Genomic DNA, 23328 nt, shown 5'->3' on the forward strand with positions numbered 1-23328 from the left:
GGAACCTTCTGTACGAACATCAACATTATTCCAACGTCGTATCGAATATGAACATTTTCTACATGTTAAAATACTGTATGAAAATATACAAGGTGTCTACACACTTGGCTTCCACAAGATTTCTGTTAACCACAGTAACGAACGAGGACGTAATTGATAAAAAAATTAAGTCCAAGAGACGGCGATAATATGCTGGCAAATGCCACGTTGAACGCGAAAAACGAAGAACGCAGGACAGGGCATGGGATAAATTTTTGCCGTATGAAATAACAGAAGAAAATCAAGAACTAGACTGCAGTGGAAACGACGAATAGGCCAAGTCGTAGCAATGCTACGTAGAATACCTGGATGCGATGATACGCGATACTGTGGCTTTTACCATCACCATGATGGTGGATGCGACTCTAATAAGATAAAGAGTAACAATTAAATTAGATTTTGATGAACGTATGTGGAGGAAGGTGAGCAGGTATATGGCGTGTAGTTAGGTATGAAAAAGTATTTACGTAAAACGTAAAAAACGTATGAAAAGAGGAGTGAGCAGAAAGCAAACAAACAATTATCACGCAAGGTCTAAAATGCTGAATGAAACCGCGCAGGTCGCGATATAACGACACGGAGTGGTTAATTTTTAAATAACGATTAGATTACAAAAGCAGCAAATTGTCGAAATAAAATACGAAAAATAAAATGATCATTATTTAATGGAATAAGTATTGTATTAAGTATGTATTGTGGTGGAAATCGAAATGAAAAACACCGTGGTTAAAATTCGAAAAGAACTTCTTCACGGTATATCGAAATACCGTACGTTGGCTGCTCGTGACTTTCGTGTCTATTCGTTTTTGATAAAGAAAGTTTTACGTTTACTTTTAATACGATGTTCTTTGAGGTATGAAATGTAACGATGTAACGACGTAACGATATAACGATAAATAATTGAAAACGATAATTAAATTGGAAAATTTCACGTTCAACTTCATAACAGTACGGGACAAAGTACGTAATAAAACGTGCGGCTATGTAAGTGATAAATTGAAATTTATAAATCAAATAATATTGAACAATTCCTATTGCATATTGTGTAATTTTGGTGTAAATTTCTTTCATTAAGTATCGTTTTAACCATCATGATAAGCATTTAAAAAGAGGAAAGATACGACAGTACAATAACATTTTTAGAATTGGACGTATTTCCATTGTTCAGTTGTGTAAAATAACATCAAATTAATAATACATAATTAAAACATAATTTTTGTTGTTTCCACGAATCGTTAAAACATCAGCTTGCTAAAGTATCAGCAGCCATCTGGTAACGCTTTGTTGGTGCTCGCAGTTTCGAGCGAGATATACTAATTATACTAAAAGCTTTGCTAATTTCGAGTAAACAGAGCTAAACGTTGTTTGATCAAAGACAAAAGCAAAAGATGGCTAGAAAATCGCTTTTAAATGTCACATAGTTAAACACAGACGCGTTGTATTCAAAGGAGGAACGACACAAAAAAGAAGAAGATACCTATCCTATAAATTATACGATTATACCCATCAAATTGATGTAGGATTAGCAAGCTCCTTCGAAGACGGTTCAGAGTGGGAGAGGAAGAACGCAGCATTCACCCCTCTTCTATCGCCCCATTCGTGGCCACAAGTAACTCCGTCGTCTCACGATCACTCATAAAGCTCGCCTTCGGACGTCCAAGCAATACAGAAGTCCGTGAAACATTCGGTGGTGCACTTTTGCAAATTCTCTTTCGTTCGCTTCGCGTTTATCCCGCGAAACAAAGCCTGTTCGCGTGCGATCATCCGAAGTTGGTCCGTGAGCGATTCTTCCGTTTCACCGTTCCTCGTTCCTCTACAGCCTTGAAGATCTATGCCGAACAGGGTCGAGGAAGCCGCGTAGAGTTACAGAGTGATCGTCGACGAGATACCCCAAACGAAATCGGATAATTCGGAGAAATCGACGTCGATTCGAATCCTGGCCGTTTCGTTTTTCTGTAAAAATGAGAACATTCGCCAGAGCATGGACGATTCTTTTAGTGATGAAGCTGTCGTACGCGGGCAAACCGGTGGACGTGTTGACGTCCAGCAGCCTCAACGCCCTGGAAGACGAGGAGATCCTCCGAGTGCTGTCGCGCAACGAGAGCACATCGGCCAATAATTTCACGCTGGTCGAGCTAATTGACAACTGGAGGAACCACACGACCCAGACAGAGGCCACGTGGCGGGCGAAAGAGCTGGATGTCCGCACTAATCCCTTCTACAGTGAGTTCTTTTGCCAAGATAATTAGCGGTAAAAAGTCGGCCGTCTCCTGCGAAATTGTACAATTCCATGGTCAAGAGGTGTACATATCGTTATCGCGAGCCGAGGTTCCAATCGACTAAACCGACGCGTATATTTGTTATATTTGTTAATTTTCTCATTTTTGTGTATCGCAACTCCAAGACGATAACACGATTTTGTTATGCACGTACGCCGCGGCTACGTACATGTATGACGTAATTGTTAAATCGATAAAAAAAGGTATTGACGTTTTGAATTAAAGTCGTCAATATCGAGTTTTACGTTGGAGTCGCTTGCTTTTCGACCAACTGGCGATTAGTAGCCGTTGATAGGACACGGACAGTTTTAGGCAAGCGCGACTCTTCGGATGGAAGCATCCGTCGACCAGGTGTACACATCCATTAGAGCACGCGTGATTCAGTGTAATTTTGCAATCGTTTAACCACGTCATTCGTGAAAATTTCATGCGACGTAACGATTCGAAGAATCGATCGATATGCTGCTGGAAAAATTTTCGCCTCGTAAGAATAAATATTCGTGCGGCTTGTAAAGACGTTTCCGAATGAATCGTCCGTTCGATACAGCTACTATTTCTAATATAATGCGACACGGAACAACCCGACTATTCGTATTTCGAAGATACGATTAAATTATTCTTATTGCAATTACATGCGATTACGTTAAACGAAGAATTTAATAATTTTTATAAATGAACCACTTGCGATTAAGAAGATGTCAATTCGACGAAGATAATTATTTTCTTCCTGATCGTTGAAGAACAATTTATAGGTCAATTGCCTGGAACACGATATTTTAAGCGTTAAAAATAATTCGATACCGAAAAACCACGCTTGCTCTACAAAAGTTACCGTCGATTATGCTATTCGTGTACCTCTAAAACCCATTCGTTACATCGAAGGTCGATCACGTCAACGATGACGTATTTTTCGATGGCTGGCTATGCAGGGCATAGATATCGTTCAGGCCTTCGAAATATGTATAGTCCAAACGTAAATCTGTATATTTCGTAACTATATTAGGATAATTAATACAAATGGGCATATTCTGGAACGGAAATTTTTATTAACTCATTTTAATTTAATCATTTTACGAGGCTACTTTTCCTCCTTTGTACGTTCATATTATATTCGATGCATTTATAATTTAGTTGTATCCATACTTTTTCTGTATATATTTGTTTCCGCTCTCGCAGTCCCGAAAAAGACATCGCTCACAGTCTTTTCACGATGTCGATTCGCTTAATCCAACGACTCTATAATTTTACCTGTTCCACTTGGGCTTACTCTTCGCAATTTTTACGATTACGCTTCTCGGATAAGTCTTTATTTCCATAATTCGTAATATAATTCGATGCTATCTTAGATAGGAGTATATTAGGTCAATGTTATAATACATATTGTCATTGCTATAATTAAAATATCATCGTACATTACTGTTACGAAGCGATCGAACCATCTATATCAAAGATCCTACAACGACGTTTTTAAAAAAAGTATAAAAAACGCAGTCCACTTGTTCAAATACTGTGGCAAAAAGAGCTGTTATTTTGTTTGATAGCACGAGCGAAATAAACTCGACCGTTGATCGAACAAATGACAGAAAAAAGCAAAACTACTTTCGATATTTCGAAATGCGCGCTACTAAAGTCCGATTTTCATCCGTACACAGTGCCAGTATACCTCTCACGATTTCCCTGCCCATTGTACCGCGTGCACGTCCTTACAATGAACCTGAACACGTAAAAAGTGCATCACGTTTAACCTTGTCTTTTCTTTCGGCCACTTTTTGACCCAAATTCGTTCGCCCGACGTCGACGCATGTGTCTCGAGTTCGAAGAAAAGAGAAAGAAAGAAAGGAAAATCCGCGAATACGCGTGAATTCTTCTTGCTCGCTAAAACGAACAGATCGAGACACAGAGATCGTCGCAGCCTGGATGTCTTGCCGCAAAAATATCTTTGCAAATGAACCGAACACAATCCTCCTGTTAAACGTAAGATCCACAATGTGAGACTGTCGATCAGCCACGTAATCATAGAGCGTGCTACGCACAGTGAAGAAAGGGAGAAACGTAACGCCGGCGATAGTCTTAAGGATATCGCGTCGGTCCTGGTCCAACGAAGGACTATCGACTGTCGCAAAGGAGCGAAGACGTTGAACGGAGTTCGATGTAGCCGTCGAATATAAAACTATTCGCTAATGGCCATAGTAATCGGTAGAACTTTAAAGAGAATAAATAATAATAGGAAAAATAGTAACTAGAAATATGAATACAGAAGGTCGCTGGCGCTTCTGTGTTTACAGTGGAAAAATTGCAACTAACAGGAAAATATAGATTACTATCTTATTGGTGAATTACTTTCTATATTTCGCCACATCTAGCATACTAGAATTTCTCGTCTGCTGTATACGCTCAATTTCGCCACATATTGCACACAGCGTATCTACATGTTACTAGGTTCCGAAAAAGAAGGCAAAAACGAAACTTGTCGTTCGGACGCGTAATCGTTGCCAGCCAAGTCCACGCTTGCCTCGTCACGATGACATAATCGCGAACGTTGTAAAAATGCATGCTGCACGTTCGATCCAGTTCGAAGTAGTTGAGTTCTGATCGTTCTCATTGTACATTTCCGTGGTATCACGGGTGAACAGGACAGTAGGGCACGGTGTCGATTAAACGCGAGATAAAAGCCTAACGTGCGAGTTTATTTCGTTTTAAGACATCAAACGCGACGTTCGACAGACGCGTATTTAACCACCAACCTTTCCTACATTTTGCTATACCTTTATTAGCTAAAACCACTCGTTATCCGATCTTGATCAATTTCTCGATTTTCGTTAATATAAAGATTTACGTAAAGTCGGACGAATAAAAAGAAATAACGACGGGCCTGGTAATGTTAGCGTTAAAGATACAACAAAAACAGGTGACTTTCCGAGAATCGGTCCACGTTATCTGACTCGTGTCGCTCCGACGTGCGTGCATCAGGGGAAAGAACGAGAAATAGACAGCGAGACAAAATAGGTGCAATGTAACAAGACGCTGTAGAGTCCAGTCATTCCTTCCTCCTAATCGCACCTTACATATCTCTATAGTTTAGTTGAAAATCGTCGATCGGTCGTGTTTGGTATCATTCTGATTCGACGCGAATTTCAGTAGTTCGACTAAAGCCACCTCGCGACGATATAACAAAAGCATGCAAGAGATTATATTTCTTCTTATTCCGGTAATTCGGTAGCCGGTTGAATGACATCTATGGTGATCATAGATAACACTATGGTTTGCCTCCAGCTAGCTGTTCCATGCTTTCACGAGCCACTGTAATAATTTTAAAACACAAGTACATCTCGGTAAAGCGGTCATTCAACTTTTAAGTTATTGCACCAGTGACCTTGACGTTTTCAATCGTCAGCGCTCGACAGCGGGCAGAAATGATTTGTCAGGAGAGTAAAATACTCTTTTAAGGGTATCAACATTTTTCCACATCGACCAACAATCTTAGAAGGAAGGTTCGCGTAGCTTAGTTATTAACCCGAGCGATGCATCGACGTGGTTTTAGTTGAGCGCCTCTTTCGCTGCCTCGCTGTCTCGCTGTCTCACAGCGAGTGCATCGCTGCGATACTTATTTTCCTCTTACCTTATATCAGCCTCTTTTTAAGAGAGGGGTATTTTGTCGTTTAATCGACGAATCGAATAAACTAAAGTTAAGCAGTCGGCAATATACGTTAGTGAACTTATCATATTTTCCCCGCTTGGTCTTCGTCTGTTATTCGCTTCGTTTATTCTTTGTAATCCTCCTTCGGGTTAGATCGCACTTTCGGTTACGTTTCTCTTTGATTTAGAAGTAGACCACGAGTCTACTTCTGCCATTACCAAGCTTCTCTTACTTAACATTTAGAGTGGACGTCTGAACTTGATCTTAGAATGTACCTCTTAATCTTCATTTGTCGTCATTTATCAGAGAAATTTCATCGTGCGTACCTAAGTTGTATACCCAAATGAATCGATACGAATATTCTTGACCTTCGTTCTTCGTACTTGGACATAAATTTCTTGATCTAAAATGACGAATGAAATATCCACGAGCTGTTCCACTTCCTCGTTCGTTCTTAGACCTACAGGCGCGTGTTATTTCGACACGTTACCTCAACAGGTTTAACAGGTCTCCGTCGATATACAGATTCTGACAGCGACGTACTACGAATAGCAAGTTTATATTATTTGCAACCAGTATTTCGGATAGGCTGTTTAAAAATATTCGTAATCCATAAACTTTTCTTTCCACGCAGAAAGAACTTTACGATGTTACAGAGAAGGAAACCTTACATAAAGGAAATCAAAGCTGTATTATAATACCACGATACAGTAGATATCTCGATCAATGGTACGTGTGGCTAAAGCCACAGGTTTAACGAGCTTTCGAGGCAGCCGAGTCTGGCTACGCTGGAAACACGGTTCCATATATTTGTACAGACGATCTCTTAAGCGATCCAACCACCTTAGCGGAGACCGTTTCGTGCAAATGCGTCGAAGCGAAAGCTCTTGGATCGGCTTGAACCAAATTTACAACATCCGCAGGTAACGACAAGGATGGGAACAGCGTTCATCCGCCAAAGTGAGACAGCGTAAATTCGACTTTAGCTTGGTTTAGCTGGTTTCGCGAGCCTGGAACATCTTCCAGCGCGGAGGACCGCGATTATCGATATCTCAAGCCCCTCGCCGATTTCCATAACTCTTTGTCGTGTTGTAAAAATCATTTTTAAAATCACGCTTTGTACGATCGTTCTTAGTCACGGCGCATTATACAAAATGCACGCTCTTGGCACGATTCGTATGCAAATTTGAAAATTCAATCGGAATATTTACACCTATCGATATTGATAAAAAAAAAAAAGAAAAAAGGAAAAGAAAAAGAAGCTTGTTCCTTCGCAACAGACGAATGTAACCAATCTCACGATTTAGAAATTTATGGCGACCTAACGCGTGTGCTTGTATACCGATACTTTTTACATAGGTTAAAGTCTAACACAGATAAAATGCGTTTAAACGCGTGTACATGTTGCGCATTTGGAGATTCTCGGTCAATAAAGCCTCTAGCGAATACTAAAACCACGACGCGAACGAGCCGCTTCATTTAATCGTTTCGACCAGTGTATTTGTAACACTGTTCAATATTCAAACGCATGAACAAGTGCGATAAATACCGAAGAAACACCGAACAGCCAGCTTCTCTCATTGTGCAACTTCGTCGAGTTTGCCAATACATGGCTCGCTGAGCAATCGGAACTACGTTCGAACGACAAATGTATTAGGTGTGACACGAAAATAATAGCCGCTAACTTTGAGGCGATAATCGTCAATTCACGACCGCTATTTTCGTGTACACCTAATAAATAGAGAACCAACAGTGCATTATCGTTTACAGAGACAACGATGCTTTCGTTTGCTTTTTAACGCCAACTGTACCAGTTGAGATGACGAGGTGAAAATGCAACTCATATTTTCCGCGTTTCGTCGAGGAATCTACTCCGATACGATGTTCGACGTACAAATCTGTCTTTTTCTTTGCTTTTGAAATTAACTTCGCCTCATCCTTCCAGTTATCTTCGACTCGTGCGTTTCATTTAGACACTCGAATATTTTTAACATACCAGTTATGGTTTTTGCAAGATTACGTAATATTCTTAGTCGTCGCGTATTTTTCAACGCTTACGTATTCTTATTTTCAACTACGTTAGTGCCTAATAAAATATCCAAAAAGTCGACTTATCGTGCTTCTCCCCTGCGTATATGTACATTGAGCATGTAACCCGAAGATCCAATTAACAGATCCAACGATTAACAACAGGACATTTAATCACGTTTACTCGAATTAATCGATTCACCAGTACAAGATAAAATATGAGATAAAACTTCATCTATGATAAGATTAACACGATTTCTTTCGGAATGAGCTTGTAAGCGGTAGCACGAACTATTTGCTTGCACAAACCTAATAAAACGACGCTGATTAAGATCGATCAAAGATAATTGATAGACGCAAGCATATACCGGGTGACCTACATATAATTTCTTCGCTTGAAAGTTGTATAACATCTTTTTATTATACACGGTGTTACATCAGACTGGCGGCCTTGAAATAGGACTGAACAGGAAAACGTTAAAAAATTCCCCCTAAAAATAGGCTTCAGAAATGCACTTTTTTTTCTGAGAACACAAAAATTTAGAAATACAGAACAAATCAAGTTATGGAATTTTTTAAATGGGAAATCGACTTATGGACCACCCTGTGCTTGACGTTTCGAAACTGTCACAGGCAAGGTATGGATATCCGGTTCTATTTGCACAGTTCGTCGACCATTGTTGCAACGCCTGGCGTTTGCATTGCGACAAAAAACGGAGGAAATCGAGTTCATCCTCTGGCGCGATTATATCGAGACTTCGAATGAACATTAACAGACTGTTACGAAAACTGCTATGACTTTCACTCACGATTTATTTGCATGCAACTATGTATGTAAATGTATGTAATAGATTTGCAAAAGAGTGGCCTAATAATTAGCTCACGGGTACAGGTTGATACGTGTCTCAATCGATGCTAGGTTTGCCAAACGTGTTTCGCGGCGTCACGTTGCGGCCACGGTGCAGCTACAAAAACGTAAAAAAAATACGCGGTATGTGAAACCTCTCGAGTTCACAGATAATATGACACGACGAGATATCCGGATAATCGATAAAACTGCCCGTTCTCACCTGTTCTACGATTTTTTTTTTTTTTTTTTACTTTTATTATACACGCGTGGACGACAGCGAAACGAGTTTCTCGCAATTTCGCCGTGTTATCCGTAGAGGCAACCCGTTCAACCGATCGAGATAACTGAAATTAGGATAATCGAGAACAAGCTCGAAAGAATTAACGCATTCGCGGAGTTATCAGCTTTCGACGAGGATTAATCTTGCGCGTGGCATCTGCAACGAACGTCATTAACTCCCGAGGACCATGGCGTTTGAAATGGCACTTTTGTTCTAATATCGTCGTGCTGTGACTTACCGGGGTGAAATCTCACTCGTCGTGACATATACGCGATTTTCTTCGACGAAAGTTTTCACAGTTAAGGGTTAAATTCGTTCGATAGGCGTAACGCTGACGTTAAACGCTGGAACGATCGTATTGTTCTGTATTCCAACGATCGTACATATGTATGGAGCGCGTTAGGTTCCAACAATTACATACGTGATTTCACATTCATTAGCGCGGCTGCTTTCATTTACATCGCATCAAGATTCAAATCAATGTCGAAATCGCTTCATATCAAGCTCGATTTAATATTCAAGGTGACAACAAATTTATTAATACCGGGCCGCTAACTTCTTTATTCCCAATTGTGCCTTTTGCATCGCATATGAGGCAGTTTTATAATAAAACGAACGACACGACCAGGAAAGAAATAATCTTGCGAGTGAACGCGAGTCGAAAAGAGGATAAATCTGTTTCCTACTTTAGATTTTAGGTCGCATACACCTTTAGCGACTATTGGCGAGCGCTCTTATCGGTCTCCGGTTTAAGAGAGTAACAAGAAAGTAAGTAAGAGAGTAAACGAACGACGATGACCATCAAACCCAAGAAACGTACCTTTAATTGGCAGTTTACCATGACAAAGTACTAATTCCTCTTGGCGATCAATCTGTTTACTACGGGGTATTACAATCGGGTTACTACGCGTTCTGGGGTTGCTCGCGACCCTCTCGGAGCTCCTCGATCTTGCGGAGGAAGAGAGCCTCTAGATCCTTCAGCGGATTTCGAGGTCCTAATCCTCCAGGTATCTTTCGACGCGCGAAGATACCTGCGAACTCTGTCCGAAAAAAGACAGAATCTCCGACTTACATCCAGCGACCAGACAACATCTACCAAACATGGGCTATGCGAATGGCGAAGATATAGAGCCCAAAGATCAGCGTCGAAGACTGTAAGTTACCTCGAAGAAATCCAGTCGATGAAATCGGAAGAAATGGACGTCGATGTGACATAAGGTCGAAATAATAGAAAAAAAGGATAAGGAACGAAATCTGGCAATCCCGAAAGGAAACAAAGTAACTGACCACTAGTCAGTGGAATATGCAAGCGACGACAATTGGTCCAAGATACGAGACGTATATCGTCGGAACAGTTTTATGTCCACGAGTCATATCTTTTTCTTCTTTCTTCTTTTTTTTTTATATGTCCCTGGACGAAACTATTCGAGCTACCATAAACGGTACTTTGACCTTCTCCGAAGTCCTAGAACGTCTTCCGTGATAGCCAAGCACCGTGGGCACTATAGCCATTGATCAAGTTCGTAGAAAAAATCACGTTTGTAGAAACAGTACCCGAACGTGAGCGTCAGCATAACAATGACAGAAGCTCCATCGGCTGGTACTGGCATTTAGTTTCGCGTTGTAATCTCCGTTTGCACGCCGAACACGTACTTACATGCCTGTTACTTCATCGCGATACCAGCTGTATCCTCGAGACCACCGAACGAAGTGAAAGTCTTTCTTGAATCAACCTTGTCTCGATCTTGATTTCGCGTGTCGAAGAATCGTGATAGACCTCTCGATCGAACTTGGACTTGCTCTCTTTCTCGTGTTTTCAAGTTAACCAATTTTTCTTTTTTTTTTTTTTTTTTTTTATTAATTTACACAGTGGCTGTGACGATAGTTATCGGCCACCCACGGTCTACTAAATTTTCTAGGATCGTTAGTTAAGATGAGACAAATTTGGATGTGACATTGTCGGCAAATATAGCGCGAATACAATGCATTATTCTGGAAAAACGAACTATTTGCGCGTTAAATTCAGCACGCATCGTGTAACGTTTCGTTTAAAGTATATATCGAATGATCCAACTAAAAATCAAATCCTTAAAACACGTACTAATGACAGAAATTCGCGTTTCTTGTTTAGACGATTTTCCCGAGCAAATTGATCGAGAGGCAAGGAGATTGTTACAAGTTCTTCCAGCTTTCGACCCCAGTGTTGGACGAGTAAGCGGAGAATGCAAAAGGCACGCTGACATTTTTCATCGGGAGCTTGCCAAATTCACTTTGTGGGCTCTCAAAAGTAAGTATAATCGCGCTACACAATTACATTAATACTAATAATAATTTCGCCTATCGGGAATATCCATTTTATCGCGAAGAATCTCTACCCGTGGCAGACTTTCTCGACGAAAGATATCGCGATTATTTTTCAAACTGTACTTTCGCTTGTACTTTACTGCCACACTCTGAATAATTTAAATATCTATTAAACACGAGTAAGCGTATCTTCTTTGCAGCTTTATTACTTCGTTACATCATTCTAGGGGGAACCACATTATTCATGAGACGATTGAATTTCAATAAATCTTCTCGTCAACTGTTCCACAATCTCGATTTTAAAAACATTCAAAGACTCTTCTTATCGTCAGCCTCTACATTATGTTTTACAGCATTTTTATTAAAGTTCCCAAATATGACGAAATAAGATCATGGGAAAATTTCTCGGTTTTGCAAGAAGCCATTAAAAATTACATACTATAAGCATTTGTCCGGAGCTGTAAGGTTCGGCTGATTTTTTAAATATTCCACGTCGGTCGTAAGGCGACATCGAAACGAAGAGAAGAACAAAAATATGTATTCGTGGTGGTCTGTTCCCTGTGATCGTCATTTCCAATAATTCTCTTATTACTCTTTAAAGTGTACGATGCAACGGCGAAAATACCGTCTGGCCTGTTAAACGGAAATATAAATCAGTTTGGCGACTTCGACGAGTGCGTTGGAATCGAAGGAAGCGACGGAATTCAAGGGCAATATTGCTTGGCGTACCTTCAGCTGACCGTCGACGAGTCTCGCCTAGATCTGAGGCATCTTCATCGGTTGGTGCATTCCCATTATGCTTTCAGAAGCAACGTCACCGATGTAAGTACTTACGTGTACGTGTGGTTGCCGTCTCTTCGAAACCGCAGAAGCAATGTTTCTTCACGTTGATGTTAACGCTTCGATTGAATATCGTGGCTTTTACACTCAAGGATAGAAACGTTAGAGAAAATCGGTTTAATTATCGTTTAAGAATGACTGATTTATAGTTCCCATTAACATATTTCACGTGGCATCTGCGATCTGCGAAATTCGTTTCTTCGACCGGCGACGAAATTTCTCGCACATTTTATTCCTTTTACGATTCTGTGTGGCGCTTCAAAGGGGATTGTCGTAGCTGAAAATATATTAAATTTGCTTCTTTGTATTATTATTCTATTATTTTCGTTTCGTACGAAAGCGTATAATATGCCACTCAACTTTGTCCAAACTGAAGTCTCTTAAATTAAATATTGAAAATATCTGGATAGCGTTATCAACAAGGTATCATTGACTTTGAGAATTATATTCAGGAGCTAATAAACGCGAACAAACGCTCGATGAATCTTGCAAATAAATTTCATGTTACAAAACAATCGTACGAGTCGTACAGAATACGTTACATTTTCCATTTCGCTATATCCATTTCTGCCAATTCATTTCGTTCGTCTATTCCTCGTAATTCAGGTTGCACGTACAAAGTCGCAGAAGAATCTCCGAGGAAGAGACCTCGAGAAGAGTCCGTAAATTTTTCCGATTATATTTAGACTCGAATCATCAAGAAGAAATCTGGCGTCTGAGAATTTGCACCGTGAAAATACTCGTAGAATGTTAACGCGTTATTACGGACGAATGCATAATCGATTCGGCGGACTGTACGTAGGCATCTGCGTAAATCGAGACGCGACAGGAGATATCTGTCAGAGGATAAGACGAAAGGAATTTATTTGATCCGTAGCTGCGGCGAAAACAGCAATGTATTGTGAATATTAAGCGAGACACCTGCCACCTCGAAGCGTGCAGACAATCGCTAATAGGAAACCGTGTGCCTGCGATTGAAAACTGGGCATAGAAAGAAACAACGAATACGTATCAAAACTAAGATTCTCAAGGAAGCAATTTCTTTTAAGTTTCAAAATGTTGCTTACCTTTTTACGTACACCACGCCACTTTATATACGTACGTACATGTCCCTTGTGTCATTTGCCATCGACGATAGAAACTTTGTAACGACTCCTCTGCCTCTGCCTGCTAATTTATTGTCCCGATTTATTTATTCTTCTTATGAGAAAAAGGCTCCCCTTTTTAACAGCGGTTCTTCCTTAAAACAAACAGAAAAAAACACGGAGAGAATATACAGGGTGTAGCGGAACGTGCGGGACCCGCTTAAGGGGCTGATTGTACACGTAAAAGCAACGAGAAAGATTCGTGCGAGCGCATGTTCTGTCTCCGTTCGCGAGATACAATCGAGACAAATGCGATACAAAAATAAAAATACGAGTTTGCATAAACAGTTTGCGACCTACCGATCTCGCGAGTTCCTAATCGCTGAATACCTTACCAATTTAAAACTACGTCGCAATAGCATCGAAACAGATAAAGGACAGGAAAAATATTTCCAATTATAACGTGCAACTTTTTTCCAAAGTGCGGCATTTGCGGTGGATAGCCTGGCACGCTGTAGCAACGGGGCAAAATTCCTTTTCCCGGTCCATTAATCGCTTAACCACGATATCTGTGTATTAACAGGATTTCAATTTCCCGTTAGACTTCGTTTCATCGCGTATTTTTGTTTTACAGCGTTCGGACCTTTGCCAATATCGCTACAAACGGATTCCAATTTTTCTCCCGGTCTCTTCCTCTCTTCTTTTTTAGCGCCAACAGCACACGGTCACCCGTTTCGAGTTAACCGTGTCCAACGCAGTTTGACTTCGGTGTTCTTATGGGAACCGGTAGTTCCCGCATGGCTGAGGCCGTTGGCGAATAAAACCAATTATTCGTTTATTTCACCATCCATCCACACATTCGTTTGTCGATATATATGAAACATATCTGCAACTTACAATCTTGTCTGGAACCTTGTTGGAAATATAGTTAGATATATCTTGCTTACGTAAATTAGACGTAAACCCCATGCAAGCTCATCTTCTCTTCCTCTGCATTCGCAGCTTCTTCGTTGCTGATCTCAGTCCTCCTGCAGCTAATTTCGCCATTGAATCCTTCGTATCTTCTATCAATTTCATATATTTCATACTTTCACGCAACTTGAGTGATCCATCCTTGCAGAGTTTCTCAGGTTTTTCGGTGAAAAACATTTCAATCTGATTTTTTATGGAACGTATCTCGGTTGCTGGCAAATGCAAAATTATATTCCGTTCCGAAGAATAATTTTCTCGCGCGATGTTTAACGTTTAAACGACGACAAGACGTATTAATTTATAAATTACATTGATGTATATTTAAATAATCGTACCAAAAACATTTTCAAATGAAATATTTGTCTGTCTGTATAAAACTATTAGTCAAACAGTTAGAATCGTGATACAATTTGTAAAGTTATTATGTCAGAATTTCATAATAGACCACGTCTACTTTCATTGCGACAACTTCTACAAGTTTAACAATCAATACAATACTTTTAGATAACGTAACGTAATTCGAGAAAGCGTTTCGTGTCGTTGATTGTAACACGTTTCGCATTGGAATTACACCGTGTATTTCAGAATGTGACGAAAATACCAAAGTACGGTATTTTGACTGTTATGTACTCTGATATTTTTCTACAAAGTTTTCACTAAATCTCTAACAACATTTAACTGTTTCGTGTTAAAGAATCATCGACATTTACCAATGATGAAACGTCCAATCTAAAAAATCCCGTATACGTCCGATTATTATAATTCTTTCTATATTTCTCTGTAGGAATAATATTTTGCCAAGAGATATTAATCCCAATCTTTCACTTTTATTCCTGCTTCTGTTCTTGGAAATTCGCTAAAATTCTCAAAAGCTGTAAGAGGCAATTATGCTCTAGTTGACAATTTATTTTTCTGGTTTTTCAGTCTGGCCATCGAGTACCTCGATTTAATATAGTAAATTGGGCAGTCTGTACTCCAGCATCGTGTAGTTTCAAAGATGTCGAGACGTCTATTCGCGAGATCCTTACTAGATACACCTCACAAACTGGCGTAAAAGTTACGGTGAAGGTGAACAAAGAAATGTGTCAAGTAAAAACGAAAGAACCTGTACCAAAGGAAACTATATTTGTTAGGTAAAAATATCTGAAAAATTATTTATTATAAATAACTAGAGATTGTGGAAAATAATTTTCATAATACACAGTGTGCTGAATCTTGAATAGAGAATAAAATGGTAACTGATACCTTTTTCAGCTTACTCTTCATAGCTATATCTGTCTTGACAATTGTAGCAGCTCTTTGTGATCATTACAAAATACCAGCAAGCGAATTACTTCTATCGTTTTCTTTGAAACGTAACTTTAAGAAGCTTATATCGTTAGAACGAAGGCAGAATGACATAGCTACACTTCATGGCATACGAGCTATAAATGCTCTAATGCTGCTTTTAGCTCATAAAAGCATGGCTCTATTCTTTAATCCTTACGCAAACAGAACGGAAATGAGCGAGGTATGATCGCGCTATCTATGGAGATTATTTTATAATAAACATTGATTCTATTTCTAATTCTAACGAGGGAATCCATAATTTAATATTTTTCAGTATCTTGGTAAACCATGGACGGTCATAGGAAGAGCTGCCAGCCTTTACACAGACCCATTTATAATGCTTTCTGGTCTTTTAACATCATATTCTTTTATTGGGAAACTAAAAAAGACTGGCAATTTGGACATAAAGGATGAATACATATCTCGTCTAATCAGGTGATACAGATGATTTATATTATCTTTTATACATTGTACTTTCAAATGCGTTAAAAAATTAATAGAGATCAGAATAAATTGATCAAATCCAATAGATCAAATTTCAGCATCTATTACTAATTGGATACTAATTTTTCTTCTTAGAATAGTGCCACCTTTAGCAACCTTGATATTGTTATGCACATATGTAATACCTTATACTGGCTCTGGACCACAATGGAATTTGGTGATAACCGAACATGCAAATATTTGCAAGAGAACATGGTGGAGAAACTTTCTATTTATTCATAATTACTTTGGATTCGAATCTATGGTATAAGTCACGCATTAATTTTTGTAAAATTATATAATAGGATAAGATATACTAACAAATTATGTATCTCTAGTTACAAAGCACTTTTTTCAATTTTAGTGTCTTACTCATACTCATCACCTAGGCATAGACACGCAGCTATTCGTTCTTTCACCTTTGATGGTGCTTCTCCTTTATAAAAAGCCAAAGATCGGGACTATTGTTCTTACTATGTGTGCTTTATTTTCAACGGCACTTCGATATTTTGTAACATATTACAGAGAATTAAGCAATTATGTCTTCTTTGGTACCTCGTAAGTTAATGAATTTAGAAATTTTGACTGAGTATTTATTGAATATTTATACTCTTTATATCTATACTTCTTCTTCCTAATCTATTTATACGTTTACAGGATAAAACAATTATTCGATACTGCAGATTTTTCATATACTCTGCCATCGCATAGACTGACAGTTTACACAATAGGAATTTTTATGGGCTATCTGTTAAGATATTTGCCAAAAGATTACAAGATGAATAAAGTAAGTAGCATAATATATGATCTACAGATATTAATGTAACATTAATTATTTCCATATCTTTTTTAGATGATTCTTTACACAGGTTGGATCTTATGCACATTCATGTGCTGTTGTGCATTCTTTGGACCTGCACGTATGGGATCCATAAATTATATATATAACCCAATAGATGCTGCAATGTATAATGCATTTGCTCCCATTGGCTGGTGCAGCATATTTGCATGGGCAACTGTGACGTACCATACTGGGAATACAAGTGGTAAAAACCATCTTATGAAATATAGATAATAGATATTCATACAGTTATACAATTACAAATAGATATGAATGTAATAACTGAAATTATAGATTGGTTCAGTAGACTTTTAGCGTGGAAGGGATTTCTGATTACTACAAGGCTCAGTTATGCGATATATTTAACACAGTTTCCAATATACTTTTACAATGTTGGAAGAACTCGAAGTGCTGGACATTTTGCATTCTTCAGCATGCAAGTAAGTTGTAAATGTAAACCTACGCATAAATACAGTTATTAATAATATATTTACTTTTTTACAGTTTGACCTACATGAATTTTTATGGATTTTTATTTTATCAATAGTTCTCACTTTACTAGTTGATACGCCATTTCAAAATATTAAAAGCTATTTAATGAAAAAATCTTCATTGCCAGAAACAACGACGAAATCGTTGAAACAACAATAATTTTTTCACCAAATAATTGCAATTTAATCAAAACTACTGTAAATAGTGCCTATGATCTTTATTTCATTTTTAGTAAGATGAAATCCTATAGCTTGCCTCGTATACAATGTATATGATAGCTAAGAACAATCATAATTTATATAAATATTCTTAAATTTCATTTATATAAGTACTTGTAAATAATATGTATTTTTGTAATTTTAATAGTACATTTTTTTTTAATCTTTGTAGATGTTAAATATTATGTTACGCGGACTAATGTCTAACTGGTTATTTTAGTGCAGTGTTATTTATTTAAGAGCGTTTTTTTTATTGTACTTACTCCGTTACAAAAAAATATTTAAGAACATTCATAGCAACAAAAAATTTACTGCGTTTATTTCTGAACATATTTCTTAAACTTTGAATGAACTGCACATTGGTGAAAATTATAAATGACGTAATAAAGTTTTATTAACAAATAATATTTATTGCAACGATTCTTCAGTTAATAACGCTATGTCTGTTTTAGTTATAATTGGATTAAGTTTTACATATCATCTAATAAAACGTAATTATTAAGGGGTAATAAAATTGTTTATTATTGAATTTGATTTGTTTATTATTTTAATCAGAATAAAGAGTATCATTAAAAAAGAATATATTTTTGTATACAATTATTATCACATTAAAGTTATTAAATGTAAAATGCGATAGTAAATTTGTAAATATATATACATAGATATATAGAACTTGAATATATTTTAATATTATGTTGTTAATTTAAACAATTTTAATTAGAATTTAATTTCTATACAAAAACAAAAATGATTCCATTTTGAACATTTAAAATATATACAAGAAATAATTTATATTTTCATTATATGAAACTGACTGTAAACCCATTGTTGTTCAAAACAATATAGTTTCCCGCAATAAAAATTTGCATTCATTTAAAAAAGCTTATAAACTATTTCTACTAAATCTACTACTTAATATGTACGAATGTATTATATTAATGATATTAAAACAAATTAACTTAAAAATATATCAAACAGAATAATATATCAAATGATACTTACAATGTTATCACTCTACAGATGGAAATTTTACAATAAAGTCTTAATTATAGAGGCATTGCAAACACTGAAATTAAAAAGAAATTACTAAATTAAAGAAAACAATATATATAGAAAAATTAACAAAAGTAATCAATGTCAAATATAAAAGATATCTAAAAGCATAAATTTCTAGCTTTTATAATAAATTATTCTTACCTCCATACAAACATATATTGTGTATAATAAAAATAAAAAATAAAATTGTATAATAGAATATGTGTAACTATTTATTAATGTATGCCTTTTTATGTTAATCATTAATTATTGAACATACTACCATCATTAATGGCACAACTGTTATACCTTGAGCTAAATATTGTAAGTAAATAAATAAGATTTTGAAAGATATACCATAAGACTCTATGTAGTTTAATTAAATAAGTAATCTTTTCATATATATTATATAAATATAACATGTCTATGAAAGCTCACAAATAATGATTAAAGTTTATAGATTAAGAATGATTTAATATATTAATCATTTTATATCATATAAATTTATATACCTGCTAATTACCACTCTTGATGTAAAGATAATGTATTTAAGAGAAATCTCGATTTGTTAATACTGCTGGAGCTATCAATGACCAAATGTACAGCGTTAAGCACATCCAGGAAGATATAATTTTTACCCACATTGAAGCAGTATTAGAGTTCAAGGTATCCAAATTGGAATTTGGCCTATAAAATAAAAATAATATTCATATATATATATAGAATAATAAGATTATGTATATGATTTTATTTGAAGTAAATAAAAAATACTTACTGATACCAATTAGTAAGTGTCATCATAACGTATAAAGTGGCCAGAGCAAACATGAGATGGAAGAAACTCCAGTTGTAAGCTACAGCATCTTCTTCGTTATCCCAAACTTTAGCTTCATTTCCAGTTTCTGAATCAGGATTGCGACCTTCTACCGGAGTATAATCTAATTACAATTAGGGAAAAGAGGAATAAAAGAGAAGAAAATATTTATCTACAGTGCAGTTATCGATGTATGAAATATTCCTGTTAGGATTAACAACACTGCTAGGCTCACAAGTAATACTACATACATGCACATTAAAATAAATTTGTTTCAAGCTATGCGGCACATAAAAAGGAAAATATTAAGCCAAGCGCAACATTACATAGATTAGCAAACAAAAAACAATGAAAAAGATATATTTTTATGTAGCATCAAAATTATATTTTTGATTGATAACTTAAAATGTTTGTGTTAAAAATATGACAACTCTTTGTCAAAAAATTGAATATAAAAATGTAAAAACGGAAATACGCAAAATAGTGAAAGAAGGCACACGCTACTACTAAACGAATACTATATAAATAACGATTATATTCTATACTTCAAAATTTGATTTTTCTAAAAAATAAATGTTACGTGATTTATCTGTACTAAAATTTGAGAATTAATTAAATTTGTGCAAATGCATAAAAATATATTATATGCATATTATGTGATGCTACATTTTTTTCAAATAAAACAAAACAGGAGGGATAGAAACACTGAATTTGAATTCTATTTTAATTTAATAGTGTGTGCCTACCTTCATTGTTGATAAGACTTTGGTCTCCTGCATTCCTGACTGTACAAAGAAAGTACAATTTGTTAAAGACACTTTAACAAGTTATTAGTGTATGTTTAAATACATAGTCTTACTATGCATGCATAAGACAATGTTTTTCTTAAAATTAACTCATAAATATATCAATAATGGTATATGAAATCTATGAGTTTGTGTATATTTACTAGAGAATAAGACTTACGTTTAATTATTATTTAGCTTAAATGAAAAGAAACATGTACCAATTTTATGTGAAATACAACTACATTTACATACCAGCTCCATTATCCTGGACCAAAATGTTTTCGGACATTGTAATCTTTGATGATTTAGATGCAGTACGCAAAGAGCTATACAGTACGCAGCTAAACCAAATAATTAATCCAATAATGCTTTCCTTATCAAAGGCAACACGATTCTTTGCATCAGCATCATTGCCAGAAATTAACCCTAAAAATCCAGGATTGCACTCACGATCTGTAAATAACACAAAGACAGTGACATACATAAATATATATGAATAAATGTTCACTATGTATATATATGAAATAATTTTCACTAATATATAAATAAATATTAATATATTACATTCATATGTTCAGAATATATACCTGGGCTATTTGAAATTCCACTCCAAGTTAAATAAACAACATACAGGGATACAATAGATGATTGAAGAAGACCAGATCGTGGATTATGTTCTTGCACAGTTGATAGAGTTGATATAATACTAGCAATTACACATAAAATCAGGTTGAAAGATATGAAAAATTTGTTCAAATCACAACTATCTGCCTATAAGAGAGAACAAAAGTAAACAGAGATGAACTTAAAAGCTAAATATTAATAAAAATTATAATTATTTCATATGAAAACTTACATGTGTAAAGTATATAAACAATAGAACAATTCCAGTAATAGAAACAGCGTAATTAAATAATGTTGCTCCCAAAAGTGCGGCATACCTGTATATTTAATTATATAAATTTATATTAATAATAGAAATTTACTTGTTTTATAATAATTACAAAATAGGTAAATTGTAATGATATAACAACTAAACATACCATCCTTTTGATTCAGTATCTTCATAATTTCCTACCCAATTATCCGCCCATGTATGGGCAAAATCAACAATCAGAATTAATTGTATAATAATAAAAAGAAGGCCTCCTATCATACCAAAATACATCCATGTTGTCCCAAATGATTTTTCAGGTATAAAGAAAGCACCAATTATTCCACCAATTATTAGAAGATATTTAATGGCCCAGAATCTAAAAATAGAATCCACATATTAAATTAATTGTCCATAATGTATATTGTATATTAAATTATTTTATCATACCCATTTTGTATAGGAGCCCGAGGATCTTTAGAACTTCTTACTCTTATCATCATAATTGACATTAGGAAGAAATAAAGGGCTATAATAAAACATATTCTATAGACTGCTAAATATCCAACAGCAGATTCACAATCAACGGTGAATTTTGATGGTACGTAATTTGAACTATTGGTACAAAATGGAACCTACACACATAACATATACAGGCAATGTATATTCTTGTATTTATTATATATATATGGATATTATATATATATATATTTGATTTGAGATTCATTTCAATATTTTCATATTTTGAAACGTTACCTTTTTAAGTGCATCCTGTAAACCGGGAGCCAATGTAATACAAGCAGCAATTGTTCCCAGCATTAATAATAATGCATACATAATGCGAGTACTTGTACTGTTGCGACATGTTGGACATTGGGAGCAACAGAAGCTGCAAGCTGTGCTTCCACAAAGGCAAGCAAGCTATATAACAAGATGTTCCAATCAATATGAATTACACAAAAGTATTTATATGTGTTTATTCCATTTAGGTTATATTTCTTTTATTTGTGTTAAAACAATTGATGCATTACAAATAGTAAAGGCAAAATCAACATTTTGTGAAAAATTTTGTTATTTTATCAACTTGATCTATGATAAACAATATATTTATATATATATATATATATATATATTTCTGACTACATTTGACAAGATACCTTTTTGTTTCAATATAAAACAAGGTTTTGTTGAAAATAAAGAACATTTTTTGCCGTTCACAGTTCTAATAATAGAAGTAAACTCCACAGTGCTCACTGCCTTGCTGGTTGAGTTTGCGCATATGAAAAAAGTTTATAACACTGTTCTCTCAAAATAAACTTTTGTTGAGTTCACCCCTACTATCAGTAATTCCTCAATTGTATTTATTCATAGTATTAAGGTATTATCTTGTACAATTTATAAATTTTTTTTTAAATCAAGTAGTTTTTATATCTTATTTTGTAGAAGTTGTTTTGGCTTTATTTCAGGATAATTAATATTTACAGATTCTTTTTAAGAATTTAAAAAAAATCAATATGATGTACAGTAGAATGACATAATCAAGATCATAATTAAGTTTCGATGATTCATGGAATTTTCCTCGTATAATCTTAACTAACCGAAGAAAAACATTATTTTCGTAAGACAAAATAGCCGACAGAATTATCAGATTAAACTGAGTGAGATATACACAACCAGTGATTTAAGTCATACAGACGCGTTCGGGAAAAAAAAGATACAAATGTTATTTAAGTTAATCTTTTTACCTGTGCCGTAGAGCAAATAAGACCCATTACGATGTCTTATGTCCGTTCAATTTATTGAACGGTACGTAAACGCGTATAATTTATCACGATATTAAATACGACGCTATAAACCACGAACTGCAGGAGAAGACAAAGAACACTGTAGCTCAGTGCAACAAAATTGTCACAATAACAATGGCGTCTTGACAGGTGACCGCAGCTAACTTCTCGCCATCAGCTGACTAAAACGTCATATCCCTTCATCATAAACATAATACATATGTAGATTCATTCCTTAACAGAACTTTCTATTGAAACTGCTTTATCTGGCCATCTGCTTCCTTCTTCCAACATGTCACCGCGCGAAATGCTGTAATTTCAAATTTTAATTTAAAAATATACCATCAGAGTACGCT

At 35.8% G+C, this 23328-nt stretch overlaps 2 protein-coding genes across 11 annotated transcripts; one reads left to right on the forward strand and one right to left on the reverse strand.

Annotated features, from left to right (window-relative positions):
- Positions 1-1439: 1439 nt before the first annotated feature.
- LOC126875229 (nose resistant to fluoxetine protein 6-like) lies at positions 1440-18206 on the forward strand. Its single transcript, XM_050638038.1, has 12 exons — positions 1440-2262; positions 11245-11400; positions 12019-12239; positions 15239-15447; positions 15569-15824; positions 15918-16078; positions 16223-16391; positions 16491-16684; positions 16784-16913; positions 16980-17172; positions 17262-17407; positions 17472-18206. Exons 1-12 carry the CDS (start codon positions 2001-2003, stop codon positions 17616-17618), a joined length of 2244 nt encoding a protein of 747 aa, XP_050493995.1. The 5' UTR covers positions 1440-2000; the 3' UTR covers positions 17619-18206.
- On the reverse strand, positions 17312-23262 carry LOC126875233 (serine incorporator 1). 10 transcript variants are annotated; one of them, XR_007693291.1, is made up of 12 exons: positions 22934-23261; positions 21945-22109; positions 21639-21823; positions 21358-21567; positions 21171-21255; positions 20902-21085; positions 20567-20767; positions 20273-20311; positions 19488-19650; positions 19225-19399; positions 18680-18743; positions 17312-17426 (listed from the first exon to the last, which is right to left on the reverse strand). XR_007693291.1 is itself a non-coding variant. In XM_050638045.1 (11 exons), exons 1-10 carry the CDS (start codon positions 22958-22960, stop codon positions 19261-19263), a joined length of 1398 nt encoding a protein of 465 aa, XP_050494002.1. In that variant the 5' UTR covers positions 22961-23262; the 3' UTR covers positions 17312-17426; positions 19225-19260. The 10 variants fall into 10 exon arrangements, 9 of the variants coding, with proteins under 9 accessions (XP_050494002.1, XP_050494004.1, XP_050494001.1 ...); XM_050638045.1 differs by lacking the exon at positions 18680-18743 and having other exon boundaries at positions 22934-23262; XM_050638047.1 differs by lacking the exon at positions 17312-17426 and having other exon boundaries at positions 18242-18743; positions 19488-19635.
- Between the last annotated feature and the right edge of the window lie 66 nt (positions 23263-23328).

This window comes from Bombus huntii, chromosome 17 (genome assembly GCF_024542735.1).
Source record: "Bombus huntii isolate Logan2020A chromosome 17, iyBomHunt1.1, whole genome shotgun sequence".
Lineage (NCBI taxonomy): Eukaryota > Metazoa > Arthropoda > Insecta > Hymenoptera > Apidae > Bombus > Bombus huntii.